At 39.0% G+C, this 20,563-nt stretch overlaps 1 protein-coding gene across 1 annotated transcript in view; it reads right to left on the minus strand.

Annotated features, from left to right (window-relative positions):
* ESRRB (estrogen related receptor beta) overlaps nucleotides 1-20,563 on the minus strand; it is a 62,886-nt gene that overhangs the window by 20,009 nt on the left and 22,314 nt on the right. Inside the window, exon 3 of the mRNA XM_007424819.3 lies at nucleotides 1,510-1,620. Within this exon, the coding sequence (XP_007424881.1) occupies nucleotides 1,510-1,620 (111 nt within the window). The remainder of the gene's footprint in view (nucleotides 1-1,509; nucleotides 1,621-20,563) is intronic.

The raw sequence follows: 20,563 nt of genomic DNA on the forward strand, positions 1-20,563 counted from the left end.
GATAGACTTGCTTGACGCAGGGTTGCCACAAACCTTCAATTTGTAAAAAAAAGCAGTATCTGCGAAGCTCAATAAAGCGAAGTGCAATAAAATGAGTTATGCCTGTATATTTAAGATTCCTGTATAAAGAAATTAAGTTTCATTTCTAAAAATAATGAATACTGTAACAAAATTGTAATTAATTTTGTTAGGGTACCCATATCAGCACGTATTTTCTACAAAGGAAACAGAACTCTCCTGAAAAAAAAGTGAGGATGCAAAAAAAACAAAAACCCTTTAATCCAATGCCTGGGAGAAAATGCAAATGAACTATGATTCATTTCTCACTTCTGCTTCATATATTTTTCTAATTATTTATATGAGCAATTTTTACATGAAGTCCATTGGATTCTATTAATACACATGCACAGAACAGACCTCTTCTAATCTTGCTTGATCTATTAATTACAGACACTGCAGAACCAATGCAGATTGTATGGTCCACCCAGTTCTCTAAAAAGGAGGGTGCCCCTATTGGAATGGGGTCTTTATCTTTTTCAGGGATATTTTCTGCACTCATGTAGTTTCACACCAAGCCAAGCAGCTGTTAAAAGGACCCATTAAGTTAGGAATGGGCAACATTTGGTGATCAGGAACAGCATTAATTTGGAGGGGATGTGGCTGCAGGGGATAATTTGCCAAATCCTGCACTAGATATTTTAGGAGGAGAGCTCTGTTAATCTATGGTACTAGATAACTGATTCACAAGCAATAAAAGAAATGTATTGACAAAGAAGGACTATAATTAAAGTGTATGCCTCATACAGGGGAAAGCATCAAGCTAAATGTCCATTTGGTGTCAGGATTAGAACTGCTTTTGTGCTTTTCAATGCCTCTAGAATTAAATGATCATTACCACCCCAACCTTCCTATCATGAAATACTTGAAAAGGTTCTTATCAACTGACTGAGAGAAAGAGTATCAGCAATGGACAAGCTGATAAATTAGCAAGTTAAAAAAAAACTGGAGAAAAGAATTGGTGATGGTAGGCCAATTCCATCCACAGATGGTAGATCTGTGTGGAAGTTGATGACTAGAGGGCTACATGAATTGGGAAACAACAGAGTCTTTCTTATATTTATACTAATATCCTCCCTTTCTGATAATTGTGATTGTGAAAATATAATCCTTTTACTGTCAGAATGGCCTCCACTGCTTGATCAACCCCTCCTCCCATTCTGATATGTCTCCCAAATTTATTCTGGAATCCTGTGAAAAACAGAATTGTGGGACCCACAAGGAGAAGTTGGAAGAAAATGTTGGTTGTGTCAATGGAAATGCTTTTTATATAACATACAATTTAGCTTTACACTTGAAGACTATAGCCTCAGATGACTTTCTTTAGGTCATGCTATTTAATGGCTGCATAATTAAAATTATTGAGAATTTGTTTCTTTCAATGAAAACTCAAGGAGATCAATGCAAATTGAAAGTTTAGTCCATAAAGAAGAATGTGATGCTGGCACCTACATGGTTTTTTGGCTGGAGGAGAAATCTGTAAGCTCAGATAAGTACTGCTTTCGGAGTCCAGTCTTCTTTTGTACTTCTGGCGACCTCCACGCACTCGATCCAAACGCACTCCTGCAAGCAAAAGAAGGAGATTCTAAGGATCTTATATCAGATCCTGAAAAGGGGGGGGGGGAGGAGTATCTTTTTACCATCTATAGCAATAGTAGATGGATAGAGACTGATGCTACAAAGAACAGGGGGGGAAAAACATGCATTCCTAGTAGTTTAACTGTCAAATACACATAAAATGGCTTCTAAGCTTAAGAAGAGCTTAGAGAAAAGCATACAATATCTGCAATTCTTTGTCAATTAATTGGACAGAAAAAACAGCTTCTTCCAAGCTGCTATCCTCCAGATTTACTGCGCTTTAATTCCCATGATTACCCAGCCAACTAATGCTACCTCTTAGGGGAAGCTGTGATTGTGTAAATCAATGGTAGAAAACATAGTATCCACCACATGTTTTAAATTACAGCTCCCATAATCACCACTGGTTGGGTGTGCTGCTGAGGATTATGGGGCTTGGTATATAAAACAGAGGCAAAACTCAGTTGTCATTCCTGGAGTAACTCATTAAATTCCTTTTGATCAAATAACCTCCTCAATAAATTAGCCTCATTTCTAAAATGAGGATCTCTGAGGGCAGACATTGTAAGAGATTTCACCTGTGCTTTGTACAGAAAATGCCCAGTATGGAATGTTATCTATTGTAATGTAATACAGTTGTGATAATCAAAAAAAAATGTGTTTTTCCCACTCAGTAATATTGTTTTATTCCCATTGATTTCTGGACCTATTTCAACTATAATCTAAATATACTTTTCAAAGAATCAGCCCCAATAAGAAAAAAGGCTTAACATTGCATTATTACTTAACCCTAAAATGGATAACACTGTTTAAGATTTCTTTCACTGGATATTAATGAATATATATTTTATTTTTCCACTCCCCTTCCAAATTAGAGATAAAAATATATAACATACTTTAAACATTATCCCTTCCCGTCTCTCTAAATCAATAAAATTGTTTTTCTTTTGTATCAGTTGTTCATTCATATCCATGGCACCCTGGCCCAACCATTAGGCATAATGAAGCAACCATCTCAAGCAGCAGATACAGAAAGGCAGACAATGGCATTGATTTGGAAACGGAGCTGGTTGTGAATGGTGCCATCTTGGCTTTTGCCTTAAGCAGAAAAAGTATTTGGGCAGGCTGAAGAAGACACCAACAGATATCGACCCAATTCCCAGAACTCCAGTCTGACTCTCAGGTAATCTATAGTTTGCAAAGAGGAGAAGCAGTCAGCCTTTGTAAGTATTACTGAATAATTGCAACTTTCAAATCACAATGAATTCTTCTTGCCAAAATCACCCTATTTTTTTAACTGAATAAGGGCTTTCTATTTCACTTCACTGGTGAATGCGCATTCTTTTTATCTGTTTCTTAAACAAAGTCATGCTGAACCTTCATTCAGGCTCATAGACATAGACTAAAATATTGTTCAATGATCGGAAAACTTTACCTATTTTATTTTAGGAACTTATGTAGGAGTTAAAATGCTACAGTTTTTTGTTAGTAAGGACACTGTATCAGATGTACCAAAGTATATTCAGGTTTGAGCATCACGGTCACAATCAAGCAGGAATTACAGGCCAATATTCTCACATGTTTATTGAGATGTAAGCTGCACTGAGTTTAATGGGACTTCCAGATCAGAGTGAAGGACTGAAGCCTTAGACATGCAATTGTTCTTTTAAAGTGTGGTCCAATTGAAGACAGTTATTTTGTCATGTTTGCATAGCCATTAGAAAAGGTATGTAGCTACTTTTTTTAGACAGTCCTAAGCTGAGGCTAGCATAATAGTTGACAGAATTGTTTATAGGATAGTTTACAGTAACATTAATGTAACTTTATAATGTATTTTCTGAACTTAAATCTGGATTCATCAGAGGTCCAAATCAGAACATTCATGGGTTTTTTTGTTTGTTTGTTTATGCAATGTATATGGCTGTCCAATCTGCAACTCTGGGTGGCTAATGTAAGATTAAAACCCCAACCCCCACAAACCCCACAAAACCCCCAAAAGCAAAACATAAAACAGCACAAACTGAGATCAAGCCCAACATCTTCAACAACACAACCATTAACTAGATAGGGTTACACAACATCCTAATCCAGTGGATCCAGTGTATGAAAACCAAGTTTATAAGGCCTTATTTAAGGCCAACAGGGCCACCCAAATTTTGGGGAGCGGAGGGAGACATGGCTATGCTATTCCAAAGGGCAGGTGCTCTTACAGAAAAGGCATGCCTTCTGAGTCCCATTAGATGATATTACTTAATAACAAAACCTGATGTATGCCCGTTCATGAGGCAGGCAGATGTAATCAAAGATAAGCAGTCCCTGGTCTGGCTCTGTGTTGTGAAGGGCTTTATAAGTGATAGCCAGCACCTTGCATTGCACCTAGAAGCCTATAAGAAGCCAGTGATGTCAGGCCCAGCCCAAGAACAACAGTGAAGTAGTCCAGTTGAGTTAAATTCCTTTATAGACAGAATCTTGCCAGATTAAATCTACACTAGTGCAATTAGTGGATATACCCTGGGAGATTCTAGGGAGTGGCTATCCTGAACCTCTTTCGCTTCCCACACTCCCCCTGCACACTCTGTTGTCTTTTGTCTCCTTTCCCCTCCTGGAATGCACCCCCTCCTTCCTGAGAGTCTTGCTCTCTGTTGCTATCCACCATAGTGCAGCTCTAGTGTTACACTGGTATACCATGGTGGAACCATAACTGGACCAAACATAGATTCCAGATGATCTTCAAGGACAGTAGAATGCATTGCAATAGTTCAAGTGGGAGGTGACCAAAACAAGAATGACCATGAGTAGGACCTCCTGATCCAGGAATGGGAGGAGCTGTGTAAAGACCCTCTTGACCACAGCTGCTACCTCTTCCTCAAGCTGGAGTTGTGAGTCCAAGAGAACACCCAAATTGTGTATCAGTTCTGTCTGAAAGAGTGCAATCCCACACAGAACTAAAGATGGAAATGCCTCCAGATCTGGGAGGGGCCTAAAACCCACAGCTACTGGGACCTACCTGAGCTGAGACAAAACCTAGTTATCCCCATCCAAACACCAGGAAATACTTTGGCAGCATCATTTGGTTAGCTGGGGAAGAGATTTATAACTGCATCCCATCAGTGAACTGATGATACTTAACCCTACACCTACAGATATTATCTTTCATCTTCTTGTTTCTTAGTTCTACACTGACCATACAGATGAACATCATCACAGGTCTCTACTGATGAATGGTAAAATCCCCCTTATCAGTGCAGATTCATCCAAGAAGTGGTTTAATGTACATATGGCATGGTTAATACATCTGCATAGCATAAAACTGGTGCAACCTTTGGCTATTCCTAGATTTCTGAAAATACTAAGACATCTGTAATCCACATAGTACTTTCCAAAAAACCATCTGTTTATGGTTACGGTTTTAATAGCATTCAGTTTCAAACTGGATTTCTGCCAGTATCAGCTAAGCTAATGTATCTAAAGGGAAGCTATAATCATCATCATCATCATCATCATCATCATCATCAGTAACTGCCCCAACCCAATGGATATGGAGCTTGTCATTCTGTCTGAGAACATATATGCTCTTATATCTGTAGTGGAGAGGACCATAGAGATATGCAAATGTTATTTGCCAATGTATATACCAAAGTATAGGAAGGAAAAATGGTTTCTGCTGGCCATGTCCCAACTGCCAGGCACTTGCTTTTGAAGTGAAAGAGGTCTAATGGATGTTTGATGTCCCATGGTCATGCTAATATCTAACGTGGAGCCTTTCAGGATAAGTTCTGGTATTTGAAAAGAATAAACATATAGCAGCCAAATAATACTGAAAATAAAACACAACATGACAAAAAATTAAAAACATAAACCACACAAAATGAAATAAATCACACAGACTGGGAATATACATTTGGATCATTCTGGAATTAGCAGCATGGGTTAACAGGCTTAGTCCGGTTATGTTCAGTGTATGAGACAGGGAACATCTGCACACGGCTATAGTCAAACGTCATGATAACTTTACCATATCTTTCTTAGGGCATGGACTGGTTAGTAAATTGAACTACCCAAACTGCAGCTGCAGGGCCAAGACTATAGTTACAGGATAAAGGAAAGAGAAGATAGTGGAAACATTCACACAACTTACTAAAGAAATGTACATATGTATTAAATATTTTGTCCTCAGTGCTTGGCTGGGAAGATGGCTGCACAGGTTGCAGAGGAATTAGGCATTCTCAATCAGATTAGAGAGGCACAAAAGAACTTAAGTGTATTAGAAGAGATAAGAGACAGAAGTACAAGAAGATTTAACCTCCACATCTCTTTTCCTTGTTGTGCATATGTCTCTTCATTCAAGGACTTTACCTCATTAATTTCCAACAAGACATTGTTCTCCTCCTGTTCCTGCATCCTGTTTGACACTCCTTGAGACAAACACTTTAAATAAGGTCACTGTTGTTTCATCCCAACACAGACATAATCACAGACAGTGTTAAAGAGACAGCATGCAGGCTAGCTGATGTGATAAACATCCTGTCCAGCCTTAAAATTGCCATTCAGAGAAATTCTAGGTATTTGGGCAGCAGAGAAATTAGCTTCTATTTATTTACTGAACCAGCATGCTGAAGAGATACATCCATGCCCTAACAAGTTTGCAATCTCACTCAAAATTATGGAAATGCAACTCCACAGGTGAGGAGCTATTTCCATCATCATCGTCGTCATCATCATCCAACAAATGAGAGAAGCATGTACATTAGGAAATTGTGCATTCATACAAACTTGTTGGATGACATAGCAATTATCCAAAATTATCAGGATAACAGGCACCAGACTGAAAGATAAAAGCTGACAAGAAACCATTTTCCATAGATTCTGCTAACAAGGATGCAATAGAGGAGTGGCCAACTGTTGGCTTACCCTTTCTCACGTCTTTGAGGCAATGTTGGTAAGTTGTATTTCTCTGCCCCCGCCCCAAAACAAACAAGTTCTCCAAGTCTAGAAGCAATAGCAGTAAGCACCTTTTTCTTGACAGCTATGATGAGCTGCTTCACACTGATCCAAAGCAGTAGTGACAGGCAGTGTTAAGGAAATGATACCTAGTATCAAGAAACATACTGCCTCTGATACTGGTAATATAAACATATATCTATCATGACTCCTGCCATTGATAGTCTTATCCAATTATTATTATTATTATTATTATTATTATTATTATTATTATTATTATTACTACTACTACTACTACTACTACTACTGTGCAACCAACCATAGTACTACTACTACTACTACTACGGTTGGTTGCACAGTCAGCCAGATGTTTAGATGAGATTTGACATTTTTATCCACCTATTGAGTCCTCCCCAAGGACCTGGGATAGGCAGATGTTGTTTGATGGTGTCAATGCTAATGGTGTTCAAGTGGTGCTCCAGATGTTTTGGGATTGTACCTAAGGCACCTATTACTATTAGTACTATCTTTGCTTTCTTTTGCCATAGTAGTTCTACTTCTATTTGCAGGTCTTTATATTTTGTAATTTTCTCCAGTTCTTTCTCTTCTCTTCTACTGTCTCCAGGTATTGCAATGTCCACTATCCAGACTTTTTTGTCTTTCTTATCAACAACTGTTAAGTCTGGGGTGTTGTGTTGCAGATGGTTGTCTGTTTGAATTCTAAAGTCCCAGAGCACTTTAACTTCTTCATTTTCTATTACTTTGTCTGTTTTTGGTCCCACCAGTTCTTGCGTGCAGGCAAATCGTATTTCTTGCAGATATTCCAATGCACCATTGTTGCTACTTTGTCATGCCGTTGTTTGTAGTCAGTCTGAGCAATCTTCTTGCACCAGCTAAATAGGTGGTCCACTGTTTCTTCAGCTTCTTTGCAGAGGTGGCATTTGCTTTCTGTGCTGTCTTCTCAATTCTGGTTTTGTATGCATTTGTTCTTAAGGCTTGATCGGATGCAGCCAGAATTAGCCCCTCTGTCTCTTTCTTCAACTTTTCTGCTCTTAGCCATTGCCAGGTTTTGTCGCTAGTTTTTTTGTGTTCTGGCCATGCAATACTTTGCCTTGCCATGTCTCTTTTCTATTCTTTATTTGGTCTTTCTTTTAGGCCAGTTTAGTTTCTTTGGTATTCAATAAACCTTCATGGTGTACTAGCTTCAGTGCATCTTCTTCACTGTCCTTCAGATATTCTTCCAATGCCCTTTTTTCTTCTTCAACTGTCTGGTGTACTTGTAACATTCCACACTCACCTATGCTCCTTGGTAAGTAGAGTCTGTCAATGTTACTGTGTGGATGAAGGGCATGATTCATTGTCATTATTTTTTCTATCCTGGCCTTCTAGTTCAGCTTGAGTCCAGTCCACTATTCCAGCTATATATCTAATGACTGGAATTACCCAGGTGTTAATTGCCTTGATGGTATTTCTGCCACTGAGTTTGGACTTTAAGATCTTCACTCTTCTGATGTATTCATTACTAATCTTCTTCTTAACTTCAGTGTGCTTGATGTTGTCAGCTTGAAGGATGCCCAGGTATTTGTAGTGATCTTCTTCATCCAGACTTTTGATGTTATTTCCATCAGGCATCTTGATTCCTTCAGTTTTCACTATTTTTCCCGTTGATGGTCAGGGTGGCACATTTGTCCAGTCCAAACTCCATTCCAATATCTTGGCTGTATATTTGGACAGTGTTGAGCAGCGATTCCATTTCTGAGGGTGTTTTTCCATATAGCTTCAGATCATCCATATAAAGGAGGTAGGATAACCTCGCAGATGTTTTTGATGTTTGATAGCCATGGCATGACTTGTTCAGTATTGTTGACAAAGGAATCAATGCAATGACAAACAGTAGTGGTGATAGTGAGTCTCCTTGAAAGATTCCTCTCTTGATGTTAACCTCTCCCAGTCTATCACCATTGACCAGTAACTGTGTCTTCCATTGTGTCACTGATCTTTGCACAAAGCTTCTGATGTTTTACTGACTCCTGTTATTTCTAGACACTTGATTATCCAGTCATGTGGCAGGGGGTAGAATGCCTTCTTGTAATCAATCCAAGCTACATTCAAGTTGGTCTTCCTTCTCTTACAGTTTTCCAAAATCATCTTGTCAATTAGGAGCTGATCTTTTGTCCCTCTGCTGTTTGGGCAGTTTTCTCTCTGCTCAGATGGTAAGAGCTTGTTAGCAATTTGAAAGTTGTTGGCAAGCAGATAATTGGCCTGTAGTTGCCTGGTGCTGCCCCTTTTGCTGGATCTTTCATTATCAGGTAGGTTTTGCCATATGTTAACCAATCTTCAATTTCACCTTGCAGTATGTTGTTAAACTGCTTGGCAATGAGTGGGTGCAGAGCAGTCAGATGTTTCAACCAAAAACCATGCAGATCATCTTCACCTGGTGCTGACCAATTCTTGATCTTCCTTGCCCTTTTCTCCACCATTTCTGCTGTTATTACAAGTTCTTTCATTTCAGCTACTTTTGTATTCTTATCTACCTCCTTTATCCAAGCTGCATTCTTGTTGTATTTCTTTGGGTTGTCCCATAGCTGTGCCCAGAACCACACTGTTTCTTTGTTAGGTGTTGACTGGTTCATTGCAGCCTCTCCATTGATGGGTCAGTAGAAACCTTTCTGATTCAACTGAAATTGGAGATTCTGCCTGTAGTGTGCAATTTGAGCTTCGTATCTGCTGATCTTTTTGGCTATAGCTGTTATTTGCCGCTTTATTATTTCCAGTGCTTCCTTGATCTTCTTTGTTTCTAGGTGATATTTCTTGATCAGGTATGCTTTTGTTTTTTTGTTCTTCAGCTTCTTTTCTTTCATCTGTTCTAGCTTGCTTGCATCTGATCTTAGCATGCTGACCTTATTTTCCAACCTGACCTTCCATTTTGGTGGTGCACTGTTTGGCTTTTTTTCTTGTTTGTTGATTTTGCATCCAAAGGCACTGAGTTATAAGTGCAGCTGTACTGTAGATCAGTTGGTCTGTTTCTTGCAGTGAGCTAGTGCTTATATTTGATATTACAAGCATTGGCATTGTTTAATACTTGTACTAGCTTTTTCTTTGTAACAAGCTTCAATGCAGGCAACCTTATTCTGTTGTTTTTGTGCTGTTTTAGATGCTCAGTTATTCTTTGTTTCAATTCCTCTTGTTTTTTAGTTAGAGGGCTTTGTTCTTTCTGAGGAGAAGGCTCTACTGTCTGAACTACTTCTGGCAAGGCTTCAATTTCTTTACCTGGGGTAGGCCTTTGCAGTTCTTCCAATTCTACTTCTGTGAATACTTTATTTTGTGTTATAAATCAATGTTGATCTTCTAGCCTCTGTTCTGTTATTTCTGATTCTGGATGTTGTTCTTTCCAGAACTGGTGCATACTTTTGAGATATCCTTTTTTTGTTGGACTTGATTTGTAATAGGAAATCATTATTTCTTTGTTTTCAGTCTTTGTATATTTGCAATGGGTAAACAACTTTTCTTCCAGTAGTTGTGCAGCTGTTGGCCCTAGTTGCTCAGCCAAAAGTACTGAGTCCTGTAGCACGCTTGTCACCAGATGTCCAGGAACAAGAACACCTAGTGTGGTCCTTGTTGACCCAGGCGATGACTGATCTGGTATGGGTTTCTGTAAGTTAAGTCTCACCATATTGTTTATGGGAGAGACACTCTTCGTCTGGCTCCTCTGATGAGACCTGTCCAGTATGGTTGAACCTCTGGCATAGCTCTCATCCTCCTCAGAAGATGCAAGTCCCACAACCATGTCAAGGTAGTGCCTCAGTGGGGGATGATGATGATGATGATGATGATGATGATGATGATGATGATAGTTGGTTGCACAGTCAGCCAGATGTTTAGACTGGATTTGGTATTTTTATCCACATATCAAGTCCTTCCCAAGGACCTGGGATAGGCAGATGTTGTTTGATGGTGTTAAAGGTACGTCGCAGGATATAAGCTGTTCCAAGTAAGGCTACCTTTTGCAATTGATTGATGGTGATTCTTCCAATGCCAATGGTGTTCAAATGGTGCTCCAGATGTTTTGGGATTGCACCTAAGGCACCTATAACTATTGGTACTATCTTTGCTTTCTTTTGCCACAGTTGTTCTATTAGCAAATCTTTATATTTTGTGATTTTTCTCCAGTTCTTTCTTTTCTCTTCTAAGTCTCTGCAGTTTTCTTGGCAAGATTTTGGAAGTGGTTTGCCACTGTCTTCCTTCCTAGGGCTGAGAGAGACTGACTGGCCCAAGGTCACCCAGCAGGCTTTGTGCCTAAGGCAGAACTAGAACTCATGGTCTCCTGGTTTCTAGTCTGGTGTCTTAACCACTACACCAAATTGGCTCTCTTGGATAAACATACCTAATCTGTTTTTTTTAACTGTCAGGGTTGGTGAACATCACAACTTTGGGTCACATATGCCATAGTTCTAGGGCCAGCAGCACTGCACCATCGCACCTGCAGAATTCTCTCTTTTTTAATTAAAAATGGCCAACATTTTGTAATACTACAAAATCTCACATAGTTTTAATGTTCTTGCCTAAAACCATACAAAACTGTTTGTGGGGGAAGGGGGTTGTGAATACTAGGAGTTTCGCAATTTTACAAAATTTGACTTTATTGTTTAATTACAATTTTAATTTGTGGCTCCTGCAATATTTTACAGTTCCATGTAAAAGTTTAGAAAAGGCTGTTAAATTTAATCTTTCAATGACTCCTTAACTGAACAGAAGCTGACAGAAACCTCTACATGGGACAAAGTTAAAGCATGGCATGAATAGAAGGAGGGGCTCCAGATGTTGAGTTGGTAGCAGAGAGGATTCTGGGAAGAAGCAGAAAAGAGGAGAATGGCAATGGAGACTTTGGAAATGGCTCACAACTAAAATGGAGTTGTGCTAGGAAAAGGATCACTTTCAGTTCATGCAGCTGTACCTTGCTCCATGGGCACTAAGTTGGATGGTGGTGACCAAGTACTGCTGTCACTTCATCTTGCCATCATTTCCACTCACACACACCATGACTTAAGGGATCTCTTATCATTACCATACCTCTTCCTTATGCCTTTTGGTCTTAAACCCCTCATACATTGTAATCTTTAAGAAAAGCAATATCATAGATGCACATTGTGCAGCCTTCTTGATATGGAGGGACTACTAGAAGCTGTACTGGAGCAACTTTAGAAGAGTTACACACTGTGCACCCACATAGGCAGTCCAGTGTTTTGTTTCCATAATGGCCAACCAAATAGCTATGGGAAGCTCACAAGCAGGATATAATGCAGTAGTACCTTCCCACTCATTGTGGAATAGCTCCAGCCTTAATTATTTTGACTGCCCTTTCTCATTCTCTCCATTTTTGCAATATACTTTTTAATGGGCAGTTAAATGGTATAACTGTTGTTATATACTATATAAGGGCATTATGACTTTGACAGATTATCTCCATGAATTTGGATTAGGTGCTAGGCTTCCAAATGTTGCAGCCATGTTGAAGTATTCTTTGGAACCCATTTTACAGCAGTCAGTCCTGCTGTAAAAATTAAGTGGTGTGGGACAAGTTAAGTGGTGTGGACCTTACACTAAGAAAGCAGCATAGCCAAATGGTTTATGGCTGATTTGTGTTCAACAGAAAGTAGTAACATGAATTGCTTGGGGGATGGGGAGAATTATAGATAAGACACTTGCAATTAATAGTCGCAATTAGCTACCCTAGATTTAATGTTCTTCCAAGAGCCATGTTGCTCTTTTGATGGCAACATGCCTGACTTCATGTATTTAAATATATGGTGAGCCAGGCCTACAGCAAGTGTCGATCCTCAGTATGTTCTTCTGAATGGAAGCTGGACTTTTACCCAAAGTCCCAATTTAAGAAGGTTGTCTCAATCCTAACAGACTCTGGATAGGAAACAATGTAAAACAGTAAATGTAAACTTAATACAAATCATAAATACTGTACCATCAGTCCTATAACCAATCAAGCACTCAAACTCGGGTATGAAAGCATGTTGGAATAGTATTGCTTTAAGTTGTTTGTGAAATAGAAGTACAGTTGGGGCGACTCAAACTTCCTGGTAGAGAGTATATTTCATAGAATTAGGTCACCATTGAGAAGGTATTTTGCCTGGTCCACACCCAATGTCCCTCATGGGTGGGAAGGAGCACCTCAACAGGTCTGCCACAGGTTCTTTTTTGAACCACAAATAACCAGACTGACCCAGACTCAATAGAGACAACAAAACACTGGAAACCTGGACAATTGGTTGTTTTTTGGATCTCCCTTCAATGGCTGGGGGAGACTTTTATTTTACAATAAATAACAAATAACAAGTTAAAAAACAAGGAAGGTTACAAAAAAAGGAATTGTAAATTGTAATTGCTTTCAACTGTTTCAGTAATTAGTATCTCACTAATAAAACTATATTCTATTTTAACTATTTTCTCTAGGGTCTTTATCTACACTAAATTCTTTAAAGTTGAATTTCACTATATCTTCCTATCTGTCTATTCTGTATCTCTAATATATTTGCTTATAGCTGACCTCTATATTTCTTTTGTCTTAAACCCTATATATCCCTATTGTCACTCTCTATAGAGCTATACTCCTTTTCAGTTTATCTTTTTTTAATTTCTATTTCTGTTCTGTCAAAGTCTTCACTTTTCTTTGTTTGTTCTGCTTGTTTGTTCCTGGCTGGGCTTATTGACTCTCTCCTCTTCCAAATCTTTCCTCCACCTGAGGAAACAACTAGAAGAACTTTCAACTCATGCCAGGTCTGAGAGAAGGAAAAAAACTCACACTTTTTTTACCCCAGTTTTCTCAGCAGCTGCCTCCTTCCCCTGTCTCTTTCTCAGCAGAGCTGTCTATCCTTAAGTTTCTACTTTTACTCCTGGGCTTTTAGTCTGTTTATTCTGCCTATTTACTGTGAGCCCTGTGGCTGCAGAGCTCCCAAGCAGACATCTTGTCCTTCCTCCTCCTCTTCTCCCCCACCTGCCCAACGCTGCTGTTTGATCTGCAGCCGGGTTGTCCTGACAATGGGGTTGGGCCGAGAAGGGAAGGGAAGGGAAGGAAGCAGCACTGGGCCTTAGAATCTGCACAGTCTGTCCTGCCATAAGGCCTCTCTCAATGACTAGTCCACGTGGGCAGATTCAATTCTGGCAAAGCGTTGCCTGATGTATCCTGGTCCTGCATTGTACAGGGCTTTGAAAGTAAAAACCAGCACTTTGGACAGGGCCTGCAAGACTACTGGTAACCAGTGCAATGACTTCAAAATTAGTGTTAGTGGGACTGTCCTGCAAGCAATCTCACTATCTCATTTTGTATCAAATATAAACCAGCTACTTTATCTCTAAAGGCACCCCACCTTTGTCTACCTGACCACAGAATAGATTTGTATCTGCCTCTTTCTAACTTGCACTAGCACTTGGGTGAGGAAGACACTTTTTTTTTTTTTTTTTGCATTTGTGAACTCTTAAATTCATACAATCTAAATATAATCTCTTGCATTTCAGTTTCAATCTGCTTGATCTGCCTGACCATCAGTCCATCTTAACCGCATTTTATGTATCCGGTTCTTCAAATGCCAATCTATTGTATGCCAGAATTGTATACCTGTTCTTCCTATCCCCACGGCCTGACTGACACTGGATAAAAAGTTCAAGAGGCAAGCAAGCACTGAAATGTTTGGATTTAGCAGAGCTGGACAACTTACCAGATAGGACGAATGGGATTTGTCAGACTATTGCTGAAAAATGGTCATGATTTATAGATTCTGGAAATGTACACAGAATGATTTATGGAAATTATATAATTTGAACAACTTACCATTTTTGTTTTTTGTTTCTGTTTTAATTCTCAGTCCATAGAAATTAGAAATGGAGAAGTAGATAGATGACAGAACTGAACAACTTGCCGGAATAGGAATAGAAATAGGATAGATATACTAAGCACAAGACGCTAGCAAGAGGATGCCAATTGAAAATGAGATCATAGTAAGTTTCTGCATTTGAGGCTAACTGCAGAGATTCAGAAGTCTGACATTAGCTAAAGTTTTATAACAATAGAGCCAAGTCATGGTCACTATCTGAGGATAGCTGGGAATTGTTAGCAAAAGGTTCTGCAGCACAAGCTGTCATCCTACAATAAACCTGATCTAGTTTGTTGCTTCACTAGACACAAAACAAGAGGAGAACAAATTCTCCTGCTGCCTTTTGAAGCAGCTCCCAACCATGATTTAGTACTTTTGCATTGGGAGAGGGAGGCTATCTAACACAAAGCTGTTTTAAACAGTCCCAATTAGTTTACTTGCCTAATTAAAAGAAAACAAAAACTCATTCTCAATTGTAATTTATCTGAATCATTAAATCTCCATGCATTTAAATGACTTAGCATATGAAGATAACAAAATGCTTTTCTTTCCTCTGGGAAACATAATAATGATGTGTGTGTGTGTGCATGCACCAGTGTATGGAGCGATATGGAATACAGAGCTTAACCAAACATTTTCAGAAGAGACTTTTCAAAGGAAAAATTCTGAAAATTTTCTTTTTCAGCCCTATACCAAAAGAGGGCATTTGTTGAATATCTTCAAAATGAGCATGCATTGGTCTCCAATTTCTTCTACAACATCCAAAAACAATGGGAGATGCAAAATGGCAGCTGATCTGCCAATATAGGAGTTCAGCTGTGTGAATGCTGTCACTTCTGACAGCCCACATAAATTCCTGGAGGAGAAAGGGACAAGAAGGCAAGAATGACCATCCCCCCACAAGTAAAAAATGGAGATTATTCAGGGAATTTGCCTCTAATTCTATCACTTCTGAAGACAATGGAGATATGGGGATAGCATTTTAGCTTAGTTCCTAAGACTCACAATTTTTTGTAAAATCTGTTAGAGAAAATTATCTTCTGATCCAATAAAGCCTACACTGCATGCTGGAATGAGTCCTTCTCTGAGCTACATTTTTCCATGAAAGCCTGCTCCTCACTAAATGCAATGTCAACTGTTTGAGGATAGCCCTCGGGTAAACCTTTTCCTGGTCACTCTTCTTTTGGGAAGTCACTGTCTTCATATTAATGTAATGAAAGAAAAAGAAAAAACTAAATTGATTTTACAGAAGGAAACATTATTTATAGAAAATATGATGAAAAACAAAAGACCAATTCTGGTGAGGGACTGAAATGCAAATGCAAGAAACTGGGCACTTCTCTGGGTACATCTGATATTGTATGAACTGCTCTTATTATAACCCAGAAAATGGCCTCCAGCAAACCTGTCACAATCCTATAGCCGAAGCTTAGGAGGCCTGGTCTCCTAGGGTTGCTCAGTTCACACATATGAGCTGTCCTGAGCTCCTCAGATGAAGGCTGGGTTGCATTTCCAATAATTAAACATGAGTACTGGATTGGGGGGAAGGGAGTTTCTCATCAAATGAAACTTGTATAATGATCAACTTCATATGCTACACTTGTTCCTATTTATCAAGGTCAACCCTCTTTCACGGTCTTTGCATCTCATAAATCACTGCCCCTATCTTTATCTCTTTGGGGAAATGTTTAGGGAAGTACGAAATGCTAATTGTTGTTATTCTTCAGGGTACAATCCCCTTACTCTTGGAAGTCTCTAAACTTTAAACGCTACCTTTGGGCGTGTGGTGGTGGTGAATACATCTTGTCTTGTGTACAAATGGACTGTCTATATGAATACTAAAGCACCAAGCACTACAGAGTCAATGAACTCATACCCTCGAGTTTGACTCTTGTTTTAAAACTCCTGGTACTGTATTACTGTAGGAAAAAAATCTTCCTTTATCCAAAAGAGCAAGTAGTTTCCTGCCTTTTTAATTAGTAGTAAGGCAGCTTTTTAAAAGTAAAATCATGCAATTTCCCAGCCTGCTTGCTGATGTTTTCAGAAATATTAGGTTAAGGCTTTTCTTCTACTTCCTATGCTTTCACTTCCTGCTCTGTTTTGTGTTATTTTTGTTTCTGAATAAAGCGCCATGGCGTAGAACCAGCAATTAAAAAAAAAAAAAAGTCTGCCTGCAATATGCCATTACCTCATGCCTCAAATAAGACTGACAATTTTCTAACCATCCTGTTGGTGCCACTCACGTTACAGAATTCCTTCAAAAACCTCTGCACCCGTATCAATCCCTCTACCTTACAAGGAGCTGTTCTGAGGATCCATTCAAGCGACAATTCACAGTGTGGCCCAGCCAGGAGAAATCTGTCCAACAAGTTTGAGATCAGATGTTCCCTCACTGACTTGATAACATCAGCCTTTGGAGAGAGGTTTTTTTCCTTAATGGATGTTAAACAATTCCACCATTTTCTTTTCTTTCGAAAATATTGGATGCAGGCCCAGTTTGTTACAAGTAAAAATAGCCAAATGTGCAGAGGTAGAACAAGCAATATAATTACATTTCCTTTTTTCCCCTGGAGACTAAAATATCATTAAAATGTCCAAGAAACACCCCAGACAGTGGAAAATGAACTTTAGGCCTAATATTAGGTGTCTTGTTGAACTTCCAGGAGAGCATCCTTCTCAGCTATATACTTATGATAGCAGAGGTATCTTGACCTATGATTCCTAGAGAAATCTACATCCTAACCTATGTATTTCTGCACTAGTATATTGAGAATGTGTGTATGTATATGCTGACAAGGTTTTCTGTGTGTTAATTTATAATACAACAGAGGTACCCGAGATACTTGGGATCAGCTACTTTATACTACAATAAAAGTTGTTCTTAAAATAGCTCAGTGTCTTTACAAATACACTTACAGACCCTAAAAGAATCTGTTTTAAAACAAGTGCTGTTCACTGAGAAAACTTTTACATCACTTGCTTTATTCACCTAACTGTGTAGAAAAATGGTATTTCTGGCACAGGATTGAAGTAGAATGCTCTATAAATACAAAGCCATTAAACCTGAGGCAGCAGCAACCTGATCAGGGCTGCCTTTTAATTTCCTGACATGAGCTGGCCACTAACCCAATTACCCAGAATCCCCGGAGGAGTCCTCATCCTTCCCAGGAAGCACAAAGAGAAAGCACAAACATACTGCCTGGATGTCAGCAGAGCTTTCACTGAAATCAAATATCCTTCAGAAAACACATAGAATGGAAGCTGGGATGGGGGAAGGGAACTCAGCAGGGACATTTGACAGACAGACAGAGTTCTAGAATGGCAGTGTGCCTTTGAAAGGGACTTAAGGAGAAAATGAGGGGGGAGGTAATTGTTACCATTCTAATATTTATTTTTTAAGCAAGTGCCTTGATTACAGCAGTGGCTATAACAGAAGTGACTTTGGATTTCTGGTGCTTGCAGCACCCTGTTCAGTGACATAACAGCTGTTTTGGTTTTTCTGGCCTTGATCTTCCCTCTGCCTTTGAGAACTACATGGCATGTAGAGATTCAGCAGCTGAAGCATTTTTCTCAATGGAAATGCTACCAACAGGAAAGCATTCCCTACAAAAATTGGCCTGAAATTCAGTGCTGAAGGTGACAAATAAATAAATAAATAAAATAAAATAAACAGGCTCATATATAGAATAGAATAACAGTGCAATGCCTTTGCAAGGTTAAAAAGGTTAATGCCAAGTTAAAAGAAGAACAGCTTTAAAGTCAAGCCCAAACCATTTTCAGCTTTATGTTCAGTTCAGAATGTAGCCAACCTGCTGTGTATTTGACCAACTTATTTCCAGTTCTGGAGCATCATTCAACAAAACCACAGCTCTGGTTCTCATTCACTTACTAGAGTAGAAGGTGGGACCCCAAAGTGCTTTTTCTACTTACAGAGATGTGCTTTGTAGTGCCCCTTTAGATCTCTCTTGTCTTTGTGGATGGCAGGATGATGGGGATTGTATTACAACATATTTGGAAGGCACCAGGGTGGGAAAGGTTTCTATAGATCAAAAGTCACATCTATAGCAGTCTTGTGAGATTTCCAATAGAGTTATCCTCTGCTTGAGCATGAAGCTGTTCTGGAATAGGATGATCCGCTCAGTACTTGATATAGAATTGAAATGTCTAATATATCCTGTTTCTGATACAAAAATCCTTTGGGCAGTTCTTCCTCTAAAAGGTAGGTTGGGAGTTCAGCATATGGTACAGGATGAAGATAATGACAAACTCCCAAGACTATATAGTACATTTTCAGATAAGATCTTTTGGTGCTTCCTCACATAACACACTGATTGAGAGAAGGGAACACTGAATTCAGGACCCACAAGCAACCCTATTAAGATATACCTGAGCACTTCAGCAACAAAATGGAGGAAAAGCATACCTCACTTTCAAATTTTTCCATTTAAAGGGAGAAAAGGAGCCTGTAGTCCCTGGAAGCTGGTCCAATGGGGAGATAATAGGAATCCTGAAAGTTCTTCCTTCCACAATCCCCAATATATATTGTTATTTGTTTCTGTCTTCTTCCTGCCTTTGTTCTTGTAAGTTGAATCTGCCCCTCATCCTACTGACCCTGTTGATAGGTATGTTTATATATTAATATAGTAGACAAAATGTCCCCAAATTGAGGGAATGGGTCTCAGTCCAACTACACTGCTCAGAGATTACTGGGGACTCTTGTTTTGGTCAAAGGACTGTAATATCTACATTGATTCCATCAACATTTGACAAGCTTCACTCCTGCATAATGATCTAGAATTTCTGTATGTTGTTTTTGATTCTTGTGGAAAACACAATTGTTTTGGGCACTTGAGTAATGCAGATTGTAAACTAGTGTTATTCAAACCCCCCAGTACTGATTCCTGTGGAATTTGGTGGACTCTATCTCCTCATAATTTATCCTGTTACAATAAAAATAAATAAAAAATAAGAAGTATAGGTACCACTAGGCATTCTGTTTTCCCCATGCTAGATGGGAAGAGGATTCCGTTTGTTGTATTCTAAAACCAGATATCCTCCATTGCTTCAAAGTAAATGTTCTACAACAGTGGGGTTGGATGGCAAGTTGTTCTCAAAAGCCTCTCAAAGAAGCACTTCCATTACAAGTTACATAATTGTCCAGGTGAAAATCCTCAACACTAGAACTCATATTTCATCATAATCTGTGTTCTGTCAACAGAGAGATCTCTGACAGCAAGTAACTGGCTAGAGCAACTGACTACTGCTACTGCTTTGCTCTGCCTCTCAAACTTTGTCTTTCGCATCACTCATGAGACAGAACTATTGACAGTATATTAATTAGGCTGATTGTGTTATATACTATCCAATAGGTTTTACTGAATTTTAGCTTGCTATCCAACTTGAGGATCTTTGAATCAAATGGTAGAATATGAGCATTACAAATACAAATGGACATTTTGGAAAATTAAGGACATGCTTCTTTAGTATACTCAAGAGCTGTAAGTTACAGAGCTAGCCTTAAGACTAAGTGGTCCACATCAGATGCTGGGAGGTGGGTTGGAGAGGGAAACATTTTTTAAGAATTTCTGGCATAATGATTTCTTCTTTCCTACCTCTGCTTCTTTTTCACGAAGTTTCCCAGAGGGCCTTGCAAATGGGTTCCATCCAGCCTTTTGCAAAGAAAGGCTTTCCCAGACTATAGGATTCTGCTGCATTGTTCATGTTCAGCATCAGTTGCCAAGAGACTATTGCTCTCCCCGTGCTAGCTAACTGCTCAAAACGCTAACTGCTCAAAACTATCTAAGGTGTTGTACAAAGCTTTGCAGCAACGTTCTCTCTCACAGAGAAAATGTTCAGAGTAGCTTTTTTCTGCACCAGTACTTCAGAAGTTCAAGATCACAAAAGAATGGCCTCAGCATAAGTTCAGAAATATGAACTGAAAAACAAATGCATACATGACATTTGATCTCAGTTACCCATTAGTGTTTCTCCTGATTTTATTAAAATAGCAGAATTTGAAGAAGCAAATGTCTTCCCTATTTCAAGCATGCTTGAAGGTCAAATCTTCCTGGCAAAAATCTGGAACCAAATTTTTCCTCCAGGGT

Source organism: Python bivittatus, unplaced genomic scaffold (assembly GCF_059951505.1).
Source record: "Python bivittatus isolate LINGU-HERP-01145 unplaced genomic scaffold, Pbiv_v1 ctg000480_np1212, whole genome shotgun sequence".
Classification (NCBI taxonomy): domain Eukaryota; kingdom Metazoa; phylum Chordata; class Lepidosauria; order Squamata; family Pythonidae; genus Python; species Python bivittatus.